Source organism: Eutrigla gurnardus (genome assembly GCF_963514095.1).
Source record: "Eutrigla gurnardus genome assembly, chromosome: 10".
NCBI classification, from domain to species: domain Eukaryota; kingdom Metazoa; phylum Chordata; class Actinopteri; order Perciformes; family Triglidae; genus Eutrigla; species Eutrigla gurnardus.
Window position 1 is genome coordinate 9,568,592 of NC_139924.1, and position 19,027 is coordinate 9,587,618.

Consider the following 19,027-nt stretch of genomic DNA (forward strand, 5'->3'; position numbering starts at 1 on the left):
TTTTCAACATACTATACTATGACTGACTTTTTTCAACATACTATACTATGACTTTGTGACTTTTTTCGACATATTATACTATGACTTTGACTTTTTTCAACATACTATACTATGACTTTGACTTTTTTCAACATACTATACTATGACTTTGTGACTTTTTTCAACATACTATACTATGACTTTGTGACTTTTTTGACATACTATACTATGACTTTGTGACTTTTTTGACATATTATACTATGACTTTGTGACTTTTTTCAACATACTATACTATGACTTTGTGACTTTTTTGACATACTATACTATGACTTTGTGACTTTTTTGACATACTATACTATGACTTTGTGACTTTTTTCAACATACTATACTATGACTTTGTGACTTTTTTGACATACTATACTATGACTTTGTGACTTTTTTCAACATACTATACTATGACTTTGTGACTTTTTTGACATATTATACTATGACTTTGTGACTTTTTTCAACATATTATACTATGACTGACTTTTTTCAACATACTATACTATGACTTTGTGACTTTTTTGACATACTATACTATGACTTTGTGACTTTTTTCAACATATTATACTATGACTGACTTTTTTCAACATACTATACTATGACTTTGTGACTTTTTTCAACATACTATACTATGACTTTGTGACTTTTTTGACATACTATACTATGACTTTGTGACTTTTTTCAACATACTATACTATGACTTTGACTTTTTTCAACATACGGTACTATACTATGACTTTGACTTTTTTCAACATACTATACTATGACTTTGTGACTTTTTTGACATACTATACTATGACTTTGACTTTTTTCAACATACTATACTATGACTTTGTGATTTTGACTTTTTTCGACATATACTATGACTTTGTGACTTTTTTGACATATTATACTATGACTTTTATTTTTTTTCAACATACCGGTACTAATGCTATGATTTTGACTTTTTTCAACAAACTGAATGTTTCAACACACTATACTATGACTTTTTTTGTGACTTTTTTCGACAAACTATACTGTGACATTTTTCAACATACTGTGAATGTTAGTATAGTATGGTATAGTATAGTTTCTTTTCAAAAAAATTGACTATTACTATTGACTGTTTTGGAAATACTATACTCAGACTTTGCTTTACAAATGATACGATGGGTTTTTATTACTTTTTAATGACTTTCTCACATTCTATGACTTTGTCGACTGACTTTTTTTGGTGAAAATTCGACATAGTATAGTGTGACTTTTTTTTTGTAAAATTCGACTATGGCTTTTATGACTGTTTTGGACAAACTATACTCTGACTTTACTTTTTTTAAGAATTTTAAATACATTTTTTACAACAGTCTTTTGTAGACTGACTTTTTTGTGAAAATTCAACATAAAATTCAAAAAATGTTACTATGACTTTGATTGTTTGGACATACGATACTCAGACTTTCCTTTGCATGTGATATGATGGGTTTTTAAGACTTTTTAATCACGTTTTTTATAACATTCTATGAATTTAGTCAACTGACTTTTTTGTGAAATTTCAACAACATATAGTATTATATACTTTTTTTCCTTAAAAGAAAGTTCCACAGGTAATCTTTTAATATTTGACCTGAAAAACAATTGGACAGATTTTACAAGCATGCTTTACTATGCAGTTTGTTAAAATGGATCAGTCTCATCCTGCAACAAATGATCTGACCCTAAGGTTAAGTCCTTTTCTCCAGTCACTATGAATTGATGCTTCACATAGAAACCCCACTGATTTCATGTTCAATGAATTTGAGAACAGTTGTGGCAGCAGTACAAAGTCCCTGCAGAGGACTCTTACTGGAGAACAGGACTACTGCTGAACTGCTGTCAGCACACACAGGAGCTAGTCGATAAGTTCTTCATCGGACCAACATCTCACATTACAATAATGCTGAGGACCCTGGAAATTCAAGTAGTTTAAATTAAAGCACATGTGGTACTGGGACTCAGTGATAAAAATTAGCAATTAATCACCTAACCACAGGCCAAAGAACGTAACAGTTATTTTCACAATGTGTTACATATGTATGTGATATTGAAGAAGAGATAAAGAAAACACATGTTTTTGTTTCTCTGTCAGTGTGCATATACGACATATGAAAAAAAGATGGTTTTAAAAGCATTGCTCCAACCAAAGAAAAAGGTTTGGTCTGTTCAATTAAGAATGCATACTTATATTATCTTACCTGTAATAATGAGGCTATAATTGTACATCCCAGTAATAGTCATTCTCTACAGAATAAATAATAGATGCTCTTCAACATGTACAATCAATGTGGGTTTAGGCTGAAAACGTTATAACACTTTTAAATAATCGTATACATCAACAAATTGCACATTATCTAAAGCTTACAGCTCCTTCTGCTGGTCAAAGAATGTTGTTGCTCTGAGGAGCGTTGCTACAACCAGTCCAGCTCAGATCCTTGGCCCACTGGCCCTCTTTGGTCACTCGCACTTTGACCGGGTCAAACCTCCAGAAACGCTGTTCTCTGAAGAGGTAGAGGCGCCCGTCGGGACGGGTCAGCGCCCCATTGGTCCCCTGCGGCACACCAGTCCAGTCTGTCAGCCTGCGGGGGTAGTAGGGCTCTTGGTGCAGGGTTTTGAGGTTAAGCACAGAGTAACGGGAGCCCTTGAAGAGGACCATGTGACCCAGAGGGGCGTAATAAAAGGCAGAGTCGGGGTGGCGAGGCAGCCCCAGCTCACTGTTCTTCCTGGGGAAACTGGGGTCCAGCACACTGCCTGTGTAACGCCACATCCGCTTCCCTGCACACCATGGGATGAGGAGGAAAACAACGTCACACGTTGTAAGTCAACAACAAAACAATTTCAATGCCAAGGTTCTTTTTAGAAATCATTTGCAAAACACCATCTCATTATAATTGATCATATTGGCATCACAAAATGCACATAACATAATACCAATGACACAAGTCAAACTCACGTTAAAGATACAAATTCAACCCTCTCTATCAAAACACAGAAATGCAAGAAGCTCTGCTCTTTTAATACTTTGCATTAATACTTAATACATAATACTTTCTCCAGAGAGATTCTGAACTACGCAGTATGTATTTATGAAATGCAACAGTGCAGTTTCAGCTAAGATATTTAAAGGACAGCCAGAAGATGGAGATGATAAGTTAAGCGCAAATAATGCTTTAGTAGAGTGTCTGTATTTTGCATAAAAGTGTTGTGCATTTTGTAAAATATGATTAAAAAGTCATAGAAACCCATCAAGCCATATTACAAGCAAAGTCTGATAATAGTCTATTATTCTTTTTTCACACAAAAAATTAAATTGATAAAATTCATATTTTAATATGATTAAAAAGTCCTAAAAACCCATCATATCGCATGTAAAGCAAAGTCTGGTTATAGTATGTCCAAAACAGTAAAAAAAAACATATATTACATAGTAACATTTTCAGTAAAAAAAAAAAAAGTCAGTTTGTCGAATTTTCACAAAAAAAGTCAGTCGACAACATAGAATGTTGTAAATAAAATCATTAAAGTCATAAAAAAACGTATCGTATTAAAAACAAAGTCTGTGTATAGTATGTTGAAAACAGTCATAAAAAGCCAGAGTCATTTAATTTTCACAAAAGAATCTATTTTAGGAACTTTAACAGATTTGTGAAATGAGCCAGTAGGTTGGGGAATGTCTTTAAAAGGAAGAATCACATGCATGAGTGAAGTAGTACCTTTGAAAAAATACCACTTGGAGTCCGGCGGAGAGAAGGCAGCAGCCTCGATGGATGGAGGGAGGTCAGACCAGCGCTGACGGAGAGGCAGTGGACCGTTCACTCCATCTTCAGGCGATACCGTCCAGTACACACCACCCCGAAACACGAACACGGTCTCATTCTGGTCTGGAGTAACAGTATAAGGGCGGACATATGTATCACATTTACCTGACCTTCTTACGGCGCAGCACAGGCCGATACTTTGACTTATTTGATGGTATTCTATCCTTAGCTATTATCCTTTTTTAAAGACATACTATATTATGACATATTTTATGTCACACTATAATTATTTTTTATGGCATTTTAATGGCATATTATACGATGACTTTTTTGCCTCTTTATGGCATTCTAGAGTTTTTTATGACATTTATATCTCCAAGTCGAGTCAAAAGCAGCTCCTTCAGATTTAGATTGAAATTTGACAACTCTTACTACATTCCTGTAAGATTTTACTTTATTCTTCAGCTTTTTGAAGCCACGAGGATGTCATGAAGGATGTGGATGAATTCATGTTATTTTAATGTTAGACCTCACCCATAGTGATGGCATCAAAGACACCCTGGCAGTAGAGAGGCTGCCCAGTTGCCTGATGCCCGTTGTGCAGCTCTGTGAACTCCCACTCCTGCAGAGCAGCATGCACAGCCTGGCCTGGCAGCCTCACAGGCCGATCACCTGATGGCTTTCCTGAGGGCAAAAACAAAGCAGCGAACAGTGAACCTAAACGGCATCAGACGAGGCCATGAAATATGAATCCACATACTGTCACATCAATTTGGGTAGGGTTGTGGAGGACAGACAGTCTAATTTCTCCTGCATGCCAAAAGCTAATTTTCTAAATTGGACACCATGGGAACGAATGGAAAGACAAACCTAAAACAGGACTTGGATAATGTTAACATTTAAATTGTCCTTTACAGGATGTGGCTGAGTTGATGTATACTGATGGGTGACATTATTCTGCACAGGAAGTCAGGACTCTAGACAGAACGCCCGTTCAGCCTCACAGTGCAGATTCCTGGCACATGACATCAAACAGAATAAAGGAAGAATCACAGCCGGACAAAAGGAGAAGGCACAGCATACCGACGCATAATAGTAAGTGATGGCGCTTCAGACATGATTACAGCCATTTTGTTTGCAAGAGGCTGAACAAACATTTGCGTAGGAGGTGGATAAAATCAGCACACCCAAGAACAGGAGGAAGACGGCAGGAAAACTAGATATACACACACACCACAGTGTGTGTGCGTGTGCGTGTGTGTGTGTGTGTGTGTGTGTGTGTGTGTGTGTGTGTGTGTGTGTGTGTGTGTGTGTGTGTGGTAAGATAAGGTAGTTGGATCTTAACTTGGATGTCTGACTCCACTCTCAAACACAAAAACCTTCCTACTTATGTTGTTTACAATCGTCATAGGTGGCAGCAGTAAGCAGATATGTTATTTTAAGTAAAAAGAATCACAATGTGAAAAGTCCATCATTCAAAATAAATAAATAATAAAATGTACTTATCAGTAAAAGTAGACAGAATAATAGCAGCTTTTAAATAGCAGCGAGATGGAGCTTCTAACACTGTCACATGTGGTTTGATGGATTTAAACTATACATTACAATTCTCCCTCTGAAATGTAGTGTGAAAGTATAGAGCAGCATAACATTTAAATACTGTACTCAAGTAAAGTGCAAGAACAATAAACAGAATTGAAATTAGCTCCACTTTGACCAACTCCAGCATCAAAATGCTACAAAGACACTAATGCATCAGCAGTAGTAATAATAATATGCTGAATACAATCACAGTCTACTAACATTGCCAGGTTTTACTAAAACACATACAATAATCTGTTTTAACTGTTCATTAATGGTTGATAATTAAATGGTAGTATGGTCCAGTAATAAATCAATGTGTTGTTAAGTGCTGAGATGAAAATGGAAATATGTGTCTGAGGCAGCCAAGTGGTCAAATGCTGGGTTTTTTACAACCAGAGTGAATAAGTGAGGCCCTGAGGAGGCTGACAAATACCGTTTTAGGAATCTGAGGCCAGAACATTTCCAGAGGCAAAGCAGATGGGAGATATCTGGAAGGGGCCTGCCTGCAAGCCTCTGTTGGGCTGAATCTCCAGTTCAGAGTAGAATTATACAAATGATTGTGAGACTGTCCTCCAGCGATACAAACATTCCTGCAGCATACGTCGTCTTTACCCGTCCCTTGCAGCTGTTCGACACCTCATTACAGAGTCAAAGCGCTTAATGCACTAGTTGCATCATGTGCATCAGAGTACGACATCGTCACAGAGGAGGTCACGTAGCTGCAGAAGCTACTTGAAAAAGACGGTGTCCTTGTGAACCCGCTGCTGAAAACACAAGCAACGGGAGAACTCTGCACGTGTGGAAACCTGCCTTACACATGCCAGGAGGGACGCCCGCTCACTGCACAGACGTATGTGAGGCTCAACGGTAGTACAACGAGGCCGACAGAACTCCTGGGTTAACACTGTGTGTGTGTGTGTGTGTGTGTGTGTGTGTGTGTGGTGTTTGAGGAGTGTTATTTTGACGTTCACACCACCTCTGCTGCCCTACTTTTCCCAGCAGCGGAGAGGCCACAGATCTGGAGCTGATAGAACAGACTACCCATGGTGCGAGAGACAAAAACACAAAAAAGAGGACCTTGATTATCTTTTATTTGTTTAAACATGTTTGCCCATAGCCCTGTGATAGACTGGCGTCCTGTCCAGGGTGTACCCTGCCTTCGCCCAATGATAGCTGGGATCGGCTCCAGCCCCCCCCGCGACCCTAAATACAGGATAAGCGGTAGACGATGGATGGATGGATGGATGGATGGATGGATGGATGGATGGATGGATGTTTGCCCATAATACAATACCTTTATGAGTGACTGCAAAACGTTTTCCACTTTTTCTACAAGCAAGCCTTTCAGTAATCCCTTTCACAAATATTGCTGCCATGGACTTCGTATCACATTCGTAGCTTTGTTTCGCAAGAACTCCGAATGTGTTGCTCAAAGGCAAACTTGGACACAACAAGCATTAAGATCCAACACTGCTACGGTTATGTGGGAACTCTCAACAGCTTTGCCGCTCTAATCATTCTGGTTCTGTGTTTGCAGCTGGTGGCCTTCAGGCTGCCTATCTAGCATTTTCACAGCTCAGTGCTCTGACTCCCCGTTTAATGGGCAGAAGAGTAAAAATGACTTACCTTCTGTGTTTCCAGACAAGTCTGGTTTCATAATAAGTCTGTAATGCATGTAATTAATGGTCTGTATTACAATAATAGTTCAATTCAGTGTCTTTAACGCAGCCGTCCTGAGGCTAGTTAAGATATTTCTCGTCTGTCCACTAAAGCAACCCCTCCCCCAACCCTTCAAACTTAAAACCACAGGAAAAAGTGTTCAAAATGTCCAGTGAAGGTGCAACGTTTAACACTCCTCCTGACCTTGGGACCAAACTCTTTCCATCCCACCCAAATAACCCACTTCCTTCCATTAAGCTTCATTTGGCATCTTGCTCGTCCACTCAGCTTGAGTTTGTAACAACGAACCCACAAATAGGCTCCGTGAGAAAGGGCATCATCTCACCATACAGCTGCTGCACTGCGATGATGTCGTCCCAGCTCAGCAGCAGGCTGCGGCCCAGCTTCCTGTAGTACGGCGACATTAAGGCGTGGCGGACGGGCGAGTGCTCCAGTCCCAGAGTGTGTCCGATCTCGTGGGCGGTCACCATAAACAGGTTGTGTCCCTTGTGTCCGTTTAGCGTCCACCGCTCGGCGATGTCGAAGTGGGCTTCCCCACGGCGAGGCAGGAAGGCGTGAGCCAGAGTTCCTCCTGAAGGTCCGAGAGACACAGTTAGACGAGTCACATCACAGTTCAACAGTCACAACTGACTGGAATAAATCATACTTTCACAAAATGCTGAGGGGTGGCTTGAGGAAGTTTCTACTCAGTTTGTTGTATTTTTAGTGTTTAGTATTTATAACCACTGTAGGAAATAAGAAAACGCCAATATCTCATGTTGATGTTGTGTTTCATCTTTGCCTTTTTTTTCTAGCAAAATATAATAGTTTTATATCTCAAACTGTACCTTTCCAAAAAATTCTATTTCCTTTTATTTTAGCATAATTTCCTATTATTGTAGCATAATTTCCCCTTCTATTCTATATTCCATATTTATATGTCCTTTTATATTGCTTTGAATTTCTTTCATATCTTACGTTTTTGACTTTTCTCATCTAACATACATAAAGAACATGGAGTTGTCTTGTTGTGTAAAACTAAAAACTATTCAAAAATACGACTCAAACACTTTGATAAGGAGCTGCAGGCAGACGTTGCTTCGTATTATGGGGTCGTATGCAACACTGAAAACCAAACTAGCATTAGCATTAGCATACCTGTGGTGCAACAAATGCAGTACAATGTCTCCTGCAGGTGATCACACATCCTTAAATACACTCAGCCTGATTAGCTAACGACATGTTTATAAATCCTGTGAACTCTTATTGTTATGTATTCGGGTCTCTGCAGAGTATGTAATCAAATTATAATCTTAATCCGGTTTATACACAGTAATCCGGTTATTGTGAACAAACAAAAAGCAGCTTTATTTATTCAGGAAGTTGGGACCGGGATCTCAATTGCAAGAGAAGCCTAAGAGCAAATTACAGACACAAGATCATGACATAAAACGACCAATCAGCGCTGACTTGAATCAGCGTGGTCGTCCCTGACCTGGTCCGTCGAAGGCATTGCTGGCCCCGTCGTTGTGGTCTCCCTCGTAAAAGGCCAGCCGGATGTCTGCGGGGCCTTCGGGGGCCTCCTGGAACACCAGGCCCGACACGTTGCTCCACAGCTGGAAGGCGGCGCGCACCGCCAGCCGCACGGAGCCCAGAGACAGGTGGCGAGGCCAATTCACTATCTGGTAGGTCAGGTGACGCTTGTACCACTTCTGAGCTGGAGAGAAAAAGAGAGGAGCAGAGACATGAGACATGCAGGTATGAAGCTCATAATCCCATGTGATGGCACATCAGCTCAAATCACCGATAATCCAAAGAATGACACCGGCAGAGTTTCTGTGAGCATTTTAACTTTTTGTCATTAAAACACAATTCATTGTACTGATCCTAACGGGAACAATATGTGAATTTGTGCCGCATCCCTGGTTGAAAATAGCCCAGAACTCATGCAAAATGTACTCACGTTTGAGTGACGAATGCTAAAAACTACAACACCCACCTGCTTCAGGGAATGATTTAGCTTTCCTTTTTTAATTAAAGCATATATTTGTGACCTGATTTTAAAAATGGACCTCTTCAGTAGGAATGAACGGGTTTTAAGCTGATGGCTTTTCAAATTCCTGTTACTGAGAACGCATCAGTCCTTCAAACAAATATGTACACGCTGAGAACATGCAGTCTGTTTGTATGCAAACTTGTTTGTATTTGGACTGATTTTATTATTGACATTACCAGTGGTTTAAAAGAACAAATTCACAAACAGTTCATATTACATATTTACATCTTGCATATCTCTACAACATCCGCAGGATTCGGACCTTCCTCACAAAGGATGCAACGCAACTCCTGGTCCAAGCACTGGTCATCTCCCGCCTTGACTACTGCAACTCTCTCCTGGCCGGACTCCCGGCCTCTGCGATTAAACCATTGCAGCGTATCCAGAACGCTCCAGCACGTCTTATCTTCAATCTACCCAAATTCTCCCATGTGACCCCCCTCCTCCGTGACCTCCACTGGCTCCCTGTTGCAGCACGCATCCAAGTCAAGACGATGACACTGGCCTTCAGGGCCATCAATGAAACGGCACCCATCTACCTTCAAACACTGGTCAAACCACATGCCCCGAAGCGAGCACTTCGCTCCTCTACTTCAGCTGGCCGGCTGGTACCACCATCGCTGAAATCAAACAAATGTCGCTCAGCAAAGTCCAGACTCTTCTCTGTTCTGGCTCCTCAGTGGTGGAACGGAATCCCAACCAATGACGGGACAGCTGAGTCATTTGCCATTTTCCGAAAAAGGCTAAAGACTCACCTGTTCAGAGGATGCTAACCAGCAGTGGTGCAAAAAGTGGGTATGCACAATATGTGGCACATAGGGGTGCCGCACCAGGGAGGGCGCCACAGCGATGGTAAAAAAAAAAATGTATATATTATTTTTTTGATATTTTCTATACTAAGATGCTGTTGTGCGTTTCTAAATCATTTCTGCACTCCCTTAATGTTACATAGAGTTGGAATTGGCAAAAATGTATGCTGCATACACCATGACATGAGTTGTAAACCTAAACGTAAACCTAATCCTAAACCTGACCCTAAACCTAACCCCAACCCTTATTGCCTGGTGCTATCTGGTCAAACAAATCGTTATCAATATTCAAGATTCACAGCATGTTTGTATCACTATGATGATTTTCTTTATATATTTAAATCTAACAGACAAAAAAAAGAAAAAGAATTACATACATTTTTATTTATTCATTTTCTTTTCTTAAAATATTTTAATATATTCATAAATGTCTATCTATTTTCATTCATCCACACCTCGGGCACTAGCCGGTGCACCCTTTTCCTCACTCCCTTGGTCCCTACAGACGTGCCCTATAAACCCCTCTGACTGGGTAGTTGCTGCTAACCACATTAGTTCACAGCTGTGTAAACCAACAAGCACTCTGACTACACGTTTGACTAAACAATTTACGTCAACACGTGTCTGTGGTTTCTCAGCTCAGATATAATAACATGCTTCGCAAACTTCACAATCTCAAATTTGTTTTGGGGATGGACAGAAGAGGGGAGTTAAATCCAGCCTCTCTTTAATTTAGAAAACACTAATCTCTTGGTATATACGTAGGATTACTCAAAGTAGCAATCTGGAGACAAAGCTAACGTATAACGGTAAACACACACACAAGCTCTCAAAGACGCAGCACACACTCACAACAGGCAGACGGAGAGGGCCGCCTCACAGGAAACAATCATTAGAGAATAAAAACCTTGAGGGAGAGGCAGCGGGGAGCTGCAGTTGGTGAACAACTTAAAAAGGATGAGAGGAATTTAAAGAAGTAGTTTGCTGTAATAATAATCTAAATCTCCAAAGTAGACTCCACCAGTACCAAGCCTGTCTGCCCGCCCAAAATGTCACCACTTCATCATTTTATCCTATTAGAGTAATTGTGCCAGATTGTCACAATTCTTTAGTAATAACTAAAAATGTGTTTGGTGAGGCGTTTAATCACCAAAACTCTTCACCCTTGAGTGTTTGTGCCAAATTTGAAGAAATTGCCTCAAGGTGTTCCTGAGATATCGTGTTGGCAAGGACGGGACAGACAGACAGACAGACAGACAGACAGACAGACAGACAGACAGACAGACAGACAGACAGACAGACAGGCAGACAGACAGACCTGGGCAAAATTCCAAATAAATTAATATCGCTTTTAAATATTGTTTTTATTTTAAAGTGGAAATGGCATGTTAACTAAATTGGATTGCAACATTCATCTTGTGAATTTGATTTGGGAAATTAATTTTTAATTCATATTTCCAACCAAAATTAACGATACAAGGGCAGCACAACGACAGTGTCCTTCCATGCCCTTCAAACGGAGGCCCTATGGATGAGAGGGCTTGAGAGGGTGAGACAGGGCGCAATAAGCATTCCCAATGGAAGTGGACTCTGGCACATCAGACGTCCCGCCACAAGGGCTTTATAAACGTAAACTTTCACATTTGAGTCTTAACTAGAGAGTGGGGAGACGGATCAAGCCCACTTACAGTTGTCAAAATATTTAAAAGATGTGGTCGATGTATGTTTGCCCTGATGTGGAGGCCAAACGCGAGTGGGAGGTCTGCACACGGGCCGACGTTGCACATTTCTGCTCCATCGCACACAGATACACAGGCTGGTCACGTTTGAGAATGTGGACCGCTGATTTATTCTGATGGCGCCTGAGCTCTGTGAAATAATACGCTGCTGAAAGTCATGTGAACGATAAACAACAGGCGTGCACTGCATACTGTGAACCGCCATGAGACCTCGATAGCACCCTGGAGAATATCTGATGCCATTAAGACACCGCAATGACATCATCGTGTGTTTGTGTAAACAGAAACGCATGCGCTTCAATGGTAACTCAACACAAATCTTTTGCCAAAAAAAAGCATTTTGCAGAACTGTTAGATAATGAAAGTGGAAGCAGCAGCGCCTTGAACACCACAACTGTATGGGAGTGAACAACAGTCTGATTTATATTCATTCAATGAAGAAAGCGTGGTTTTACAACCAAATTGTTATCATTAGCATATTTATTGAGTTATAGCCACAAATCTGTATGGTCACAGTGACCTTTGACCTCTAAAGGCTTGATTATGCTTCCGCGTAGTGATAACGCAACGGCAACGCAACGGCCACGCAGTTGCTTGGAGACCGTGATGGTTCTGCGTTGGGTTTACGTGTCGAAATGCAATTCAAAGCCACACCGGGAAAGGGCGCTATGTTTTTTGTAAAGACTGACCGACCGACCGAGACTCTTGGCGTATATCGTCGTTAGCCTCGTTATAGCGTATTTGTTTACTTTCCGGCTTTAAACGTCCACAATTTTTCAGAACTTGGTGTTTTATTTCTTTGTGCAAAAGCGAGAAGGTGCAAACAATAAAACGAGGTGCAAACAATAAAAGTAGTAGCCTTTTAAAAGTTTAAATGGCGGTGTTTATGAGTGGAAACCGGATAGCGGTCTCCAGCGGATGTAGTTAGCGGACCAATCACAGCCGATGCCGCTGCGTTGGTGTTGCGTTGCTGTTGCGTCGCCTCGACGCGCGTCTAGGATTTTTGGGAGGTGCACGTCAGGCCCTTGCGTTGACGTAAGGGGGGTCCGCAAGGACGTAAGGGGTCCGCAAGCCCCCTTGCGTTGTGTCCACGCGGAAGCATAATCCAGCCTTAACAGTGACCAGCTTCATGCTTCACTCCCACATGAACTACACGCATTAGGCCTCGTTACCACATGATGTGTGTAGATCGGCATTCTCAGCAGAGCTCAGGCGCCTTCTCTCGGACCGCCGCCGAGTAAGAGGTCCCCGAGGACGGCAGAGAAGCCAGGAAGTCAGATACACAAGACAACATTCCCCGACTTCCCTCATGGAAGCAATTTTCATGATGCCCTCTATAGCCGCAGTGTGGGGAGGGAGGACTATCACAGACATTCGGAAGTGGCCAAGATCATCCGATAGCCAAAGTTATTGTTTGTGGAGATGCAGAAAGATCTCACTTGTTGCCGGTGTCAACGCGGAGGCCGTTTGACGCAGCCAAATGCTAAAGTCAGCACGCCAACGTGCTCACAATGACAGAGCTAACGTGCTTTTGTCAACCATTGGACCAATCCAATCGTTGTTTGAGCTCCAATCTATTCTGCTGAAAAAGTCTAGAATTACAGTAATTGGTGTTGTTGTAAAATGGCAACAAAGTGGTTAACAGTTTCCAGACCAGGGTCCAGATCCATAAGGGAGCACACACACACACACACACACGCACACACACACACACACATGCACACGCACACGCACACGCACACACGCACACACACACACACACCTATCGCACTTATAGCGCTTATCTTGGACGAGGGTGGTGGAATGTCAGCTCTGTAAATATCGTTGGGAACGACCGATCAGATTCCACAAGTCAAGGTTTGTTTTCGCTTTCCAGGAAGTGAAGAGGCAGCCATGTTCACACAAAAGATCACATCACACCACAGCTGAGAGGGAGTAAACAAGCAACCTGTCGGACTCATCGCTGTAGTCTGCATGCTTGGTTTAGCAGCCAGCGTCAGTTGTCAAGAACAAACGGCTCAAAGAGTTGGCATACGGTTCAGGTCGTGCTCGCAGGTATCTGAGCTGCAGAGAAAAAACTGGTAAACTACAAGGTTGGGTGGGCCGAGGAAATACCAATACTATCCATCCAGAAACAAGAGCCTGCATTTATGCTGACGGCTCCATGAGCTGCTATGTTGCTAAATGCTAACATCTGCATGCATTGACGATGCTGCAGTTTTTAGCAATGCAATGTTTACCATGTTGTGTCTGCATGCTAACAACTGCTAATAAACCCAAGTATAATGGGAAGGATTTTTTCAGGTATTGGGCAATTTTTGAAATTCGATAAATGAAAAGTTATGGAATTGCCAAAGTGATTACAATTCTTGCTGAGGAGGACATGAATGTCAAAATGTACCAAATGTCATTGAACCCATCCTATTACTGTCAAAACACTGTGATGCTAGAGGACAAGTCAGATCGCTTAAATCAGAAGGGGACAATAAACGTATTCCATTAGATGCTGAGATATCCCATCGGGCTACATCTCTATCATGGCTAAAAACATAGGCTGTACTGTAGTAATCCAAAGTTTACCCAGTCTGAGTCTGTTCAACTAAGTGTAAAACTCTTTTTCAGAAACATATCTGCTGCCACTATCGGACAAAGCAAACTAATGTTTGAGTACAAGGCGGTGGCTTCACAGCCTGACTACACTCCCAATTAAGTCATTACGTAGCTAAACTAGATCAGTGGATATATGAAGCCCGATCTAAAAGAGGTTTGACCTGAGAGCGTAAAAGTATCTCCCACTTAACTCTTGCGGCCACCTGTCATATGAGTCACGTCTGGGACGAAAATAATGACCGAGAGTCGTTTTCTTAATCAAGAACCGGCTGTAATCCGTCACTCAGCAAAGATATCCACTCGTTTAGCCGGTGAGATTTCTGCCCATAGTCAGTCAGTCGGAGCAAACAACAGCCTGTCAGTTATGGATGTGTTTACCAGAAGGAACGTGTCAGGTACCGACATGAAGAAGCGGCGGCAAACATCAGCCGCCGCCGCATTCCACGAACATTAGCCAACTTCGGCAGTGACAGGAAGGAATGCAGATGCTTCTCACATCATGAGGTGGAGGCTCAAGTAGAGAGCGAGAGGGGGAAAGAAAAACCTCCCGCTCCTGCTGTCGTCATCAGGCTGCTGCTGCTGCTGCTGCTGGTGTGCATGTGAGGAAGGACAGCACCACAGAGAGACAGTGTGAAAGTCATTAAAGACACACATGTATCGTGTTAACATGCAGCCTGTAAGTCTATAAGATGATGCAAATGGATCCATATCCATGCAAAATAATAATCTTTATTCCTGTAAACCCCCTAAGATAGGAAGGGAGGACCTCGTGGAGTCTGCAAGACATCTGGCAGTGCCCAGCTGCACTTTTAACCTCTTTAAACCAGTTCAAGTTTAGAGCAGATTATTTAGATTATCTCCAACAAAAGTCTCAAGAAGTATTTGAAGGAAATACAGTCAAAGTAGCAGCATTGGTCAAAATTGGAAATTGGACTCGAGAGCTCAAAGACGAACTGGAACTGGTTGCTGTTGTTCGAAGAGAAGCCCAGACATCTGAGAAAAATGAGTGTCTTTGTTCAGGTACACCCAGCAAAGATGACGTACAGGATAAGCGGACTTGTGTAATTGCGGCTAAAAGCAGGAACTAACAAGGCTGACGCGTGCAACATTAGACAGTCCATCGCCTTTAATTACAGCCCTCAGCTCCATGAAGTGCTTCAGTTTACGGAGGTGGATCCTCCCAACTGTTGTGTCCATGACCAGTTCAACAGGACACGCAAAACCTACACATGCAGGGCAATAGGGTTGCAAAGGTTGGTGCATTTACGGAAACTTTCCATGACGATTATCGAAAATGTTCCAACGGAAATTAAGCTTGGCAATCATTTATTTTGCACAATATCTATTTAATAGTGAAAATACACATCCGAAAAGAAACACTGGGTCTTGTGGCATGTTTTGGTTTAAAGTACGGCCATTTATTTGTAATCATGCACTGCAGTGAGCCTGACATGGAGCCATCCTCAACGAGTTTGGAGAGCGATAGATTGGATTCATTGAGAAAAAACACTTTTGCAGAGTACATCTTTTTGGGAGAAACTTCAATGCAATCACCAAACCGAAAAGTCCCGCCCCCTTCGTTCAGAGCTGTTCAAAGCCCCTCCCCCAGGCAGAGTGCCACAATCAGGAAGTCAGCATTGAAGGCAGGCCGTCCAATTATTTCCTCTGGTCTGACTTTTTTGATTGGACAGGTTTTTACAGTCCGGCCACAGATGACATTTTTTTTAAATATTTTTATGTCAGAGAATTTCATTTATTCATTGCTATCAGTATGTCACGAGGATTCCAAGTAATATAACAGAAAGTGTTGCTGAATAGAATCACCTACTCAACCTTTAAATGACTCAACTCATTAAATTAAAGTTCAACTCAGTTAAATTGTTGATTTGTTTTCATTTCTATACAGTCTGAAATAGATATTCTCATTGAATCCCTGTTAATTCCCATGGAAAGTTTCCATCTTGAATATCCTGGCATTTTGCCCTACAGGGCAATGAATGATTACACAGCTTGCCAGCGTGCTGACGGCCCCGTCTTTTAAACACAAAGTTAACGTGGTTGAGCAACACGCGGAACCCAAAGTTGCTTCCCAGACGGTTAACAAGAGGGTTGAATGCAGAGGTAAGATTTCATGTATATACCTATATGTATCTGACAATCAAAATAAAGTAAAGTTATAAAGTACAGTAAGGTCACTGCATAGAAACACATACTTAAATAAGTGTATATAAACTCATACATGTACACGTTTCACACAATACCTTGCACAGGAGAGCGCCTCCTGCGGCGATGTGATCGCCTGACGACGGCACTCTTTCCAGTGAAGATGGCGTTTACTCTCTGAGCCCAGATCTGCTGGCTGCCCTCATCCGACACCCCACAGCGGGGCTCCGCCATCTGCCTCAGGGTGGCGCTGTCCATCTCGCCCGTGACAGGAAGCCGGGACAACCACTGGAACTCGCTGCAGAGAGGGGAATGTTAGCATGATGCTCTTTGGGCGAGTTTAGGAAAGTTTCAAAAAGTGCTCATAGAGCCGAGAAGAACAGGTTGACACTTTACATGTCTGTTTACAGTTTACTACCCAACATTCAAAGCTTTTCAATCCGTTTCCATTATAGTACAGTGCGTTTAAAGGCCAGAGGGCGAGGTTCTTGGCATTCCTGGATGGTTCAGAGAGGTTTCCCCGTGCAGAGGTGAGGGTGTGTTTTATTGCCCTGCATGGACGTCCAGCTGCAGGGCTCGTCCCAGCCCAACCCCACCCATCCTTCCCCCCCCAGTAAACTCTCATCAGCAGAAATGTAGAGAAAAATATACATATATATATATATATATATATATATATATATATATATATCACTTTCTGATAACTCACGAAATGGGGTTTTCCCCCAGAGTAAGCTTCAATAGATACCTACCAGATAGCCGCCTGCATCTCTTCTGCATTGTGGATGTGCTGATCCTGATGGAGGTAGCCGTACTTTTCCAGAAATACCTGCAATTGATATAAAACTTTAATTATACTTCAGTAATGCCCCGACTACCCACACAACCTAAGTTTTGATGCATTTTACATTCAAGGGCCCCCTGTAAAAATGTGATTATCTCACAGTAACACCCTGTGGTAATTCCCCAGAGAGGCACAAAGAAAGAAGGAAATCATAAAAGTGTAAAGATAAATTTCCATTTGTACTGTAGCTGCTGTAATGGGGGGACGTATAGATCTGGACCACCCGTAAGAGGGAAGAAACCCCTGGGGTGTCCCTGGAAATTCATAGTTATTATTTCTCAAGAATTTAATGCAAACAAGTGCGTGAATGCTTGAAGGCCTGTAAAATAAGAGTTTAAAGAAAATGAGCCAACTGGGTACATGACAACAGATGTTGTTGAGCTGCTGTGGTTTGAGGTGAGCAAAGTTGATAGTGTAATATTACGATCTTTCATGTGAACTTTCGTGTTCAGACAACAACAGGCAGCTATGATTACAGATGTGGTGAAGGTGGGTTGGAAATTAAAATTGAGCAGATGACAGATGTGCCCCAGCAGACAGGAATGGAAAGCAGAAATGTCCCTGTGTTCCCATAGGAGACACTGAAACACGCCAGTGGGCCTGACCAGTAAAGTTGTGAAAACACATGTAATAGCCTAATGTTGTATGCTCCCACAGTCAGTGGACGGCCAGCAAAGAGAGCTGTCAAATTCATATGGAGTAGTCCAAAACCACAGTGAGGCAATTAAATGCCAAAAAAAAACACTCCCTTAGACACAAATAGCTGTACTGGGCTTGGTCTGCTTGCATGTTATAATGCATCACATGAACTGTTGTGGCAGACAGAAAAAATGCAGACTGTATTTGTTAAATTTAACCTGTCCTTGTTGCCATCACTGTCATAGTCTAAATGGTCCAAGTGCAATTTTAACCCTTTCTGTTGTGTTGAAATGAGCTAAATGTTCATTTGGGTTCCAACATAAACCTCATGTATGGATAAAAAATAAGATTATTGCAAAAAATAGTTTTCCCATTGGACTTTCAAAAAAATCTAATAAATGTAAGGAATACAAGTTTCCCTTTTCCAGAAACTTAATTACGATATTTGATGGTGAAACAATCATGTTATTTGGGGTTATGAAGATAGTTATGCTTGTCAGAAGTAATTCTAGAAATATAGTTTACCTCGTATAACGATCTGGCTCACGTTTGAAATCGACTAGTTAGTTTAAAACTACTCAATATATTGTATTAGTTAGCACCTGTGAACGCCCGTTACTGACGTTTCAGCCCCAAACCGCTCGACTTTGTTATTAAAACTCTTAACCAAAAAATATAAATACTTTCCCGATAAATATGACCTCTCTAGAGAACACTAGTCCATAAAGAAAAAAGTACCCCAGGGTCCGAGACCAGCGGGGATCCTCCGGCAGTCCGAGCGGCGATGAGGGCGCTCACAGCCAGGATCCAGCCTGCCCTCATGCTCCGCGGAGGTCGGCGGCTCATCGCGGGACAACCACCCGATCACCACACCGGTCTGCCGCATTTCTGCGGAGCTGTAAATGTGTTGTTCATGGTTGGGCTCGCCTCGTCCGTCAGAGTGAGAGCGTGCTGCTGCTCGCCTGACATCTCCATCCCTGCGAGGAGTGACGGAGTCTATTCAGCCACCGGGGGAGGCGTTACAGGGAGGCAGGGCCAGCACCGCCCCTCTCTGTCCGCCTGCCGGGCAGCCGAGGGCGAGAATCCAGCATTTGCTCATCTACATACTAGTGCAGTTTAGAGACGTCATC

General features: G+C 41.9%; 1 protein-coding gene across 1 annotated transcript; it reads right to left on the bottom strand.

The window, feature by feature from the left end:
• Window positions 1–1,588: 1,588 nt before the first annotated feature.
• On the bottom strand, window positions 1,589–18,874 carry mmp28 (matrix metallopeptidase 28). Its single transcript, XM_084020072.1, has 8 exons — window positions 18,636–18,874; window positions 17,167–17,243; window positions 16,513–16,712; window positions 8,533–8,754; window positions 7,384–7,629; window positions 4,329–4,478; window positions 3,750–3,917; window positions 1,589–2,811 (listed from the first exon to the last, which is right to left on the bottom strand). The coding sequence occupies exons 1-8, from the start codon at window positions 18,741–18,743 to the stop codon at window positions 2,417–2,419; spliced, it is 1,566 nt and encodes a 521-aa protein (XP_083876198.1). The 5' UTR covers window positions 18,744–18,874; the 3' UTR covers window positions 1,589–2,416.
• Between the last annotated feature and the right edge of the window lie 153 nt (window positions 18,875–19,027).

What these genes read in the sequence shown, in the direction of transcription:
- mmp28 (XM_084020072.1), bottom strand. Translation starts at nt 18,743, where the DNA reads ATGAGCCGCCGACCTCCGCGGAGCATGAGGGCAGGCTGGATCCTGGCT. An exon ending in CTTTGATGCCATCACTATGG is followed by an intron (nt 3,918 to 4,328) that starts GTGAGGTCTAAC and finishes CTGTTACTCCAG; the next exon opens with ACCAGAATGAGACCGTGTTC. An exon ending in CAAGTGGTATTTTTTCAAAG is followed by an intron (nt 2,812 to 3,749) that starts GTACTACTTCAC and finishes CATGGTGTGCAG; the next exon opens with GGAAGCGGATGTGGCGTTAC.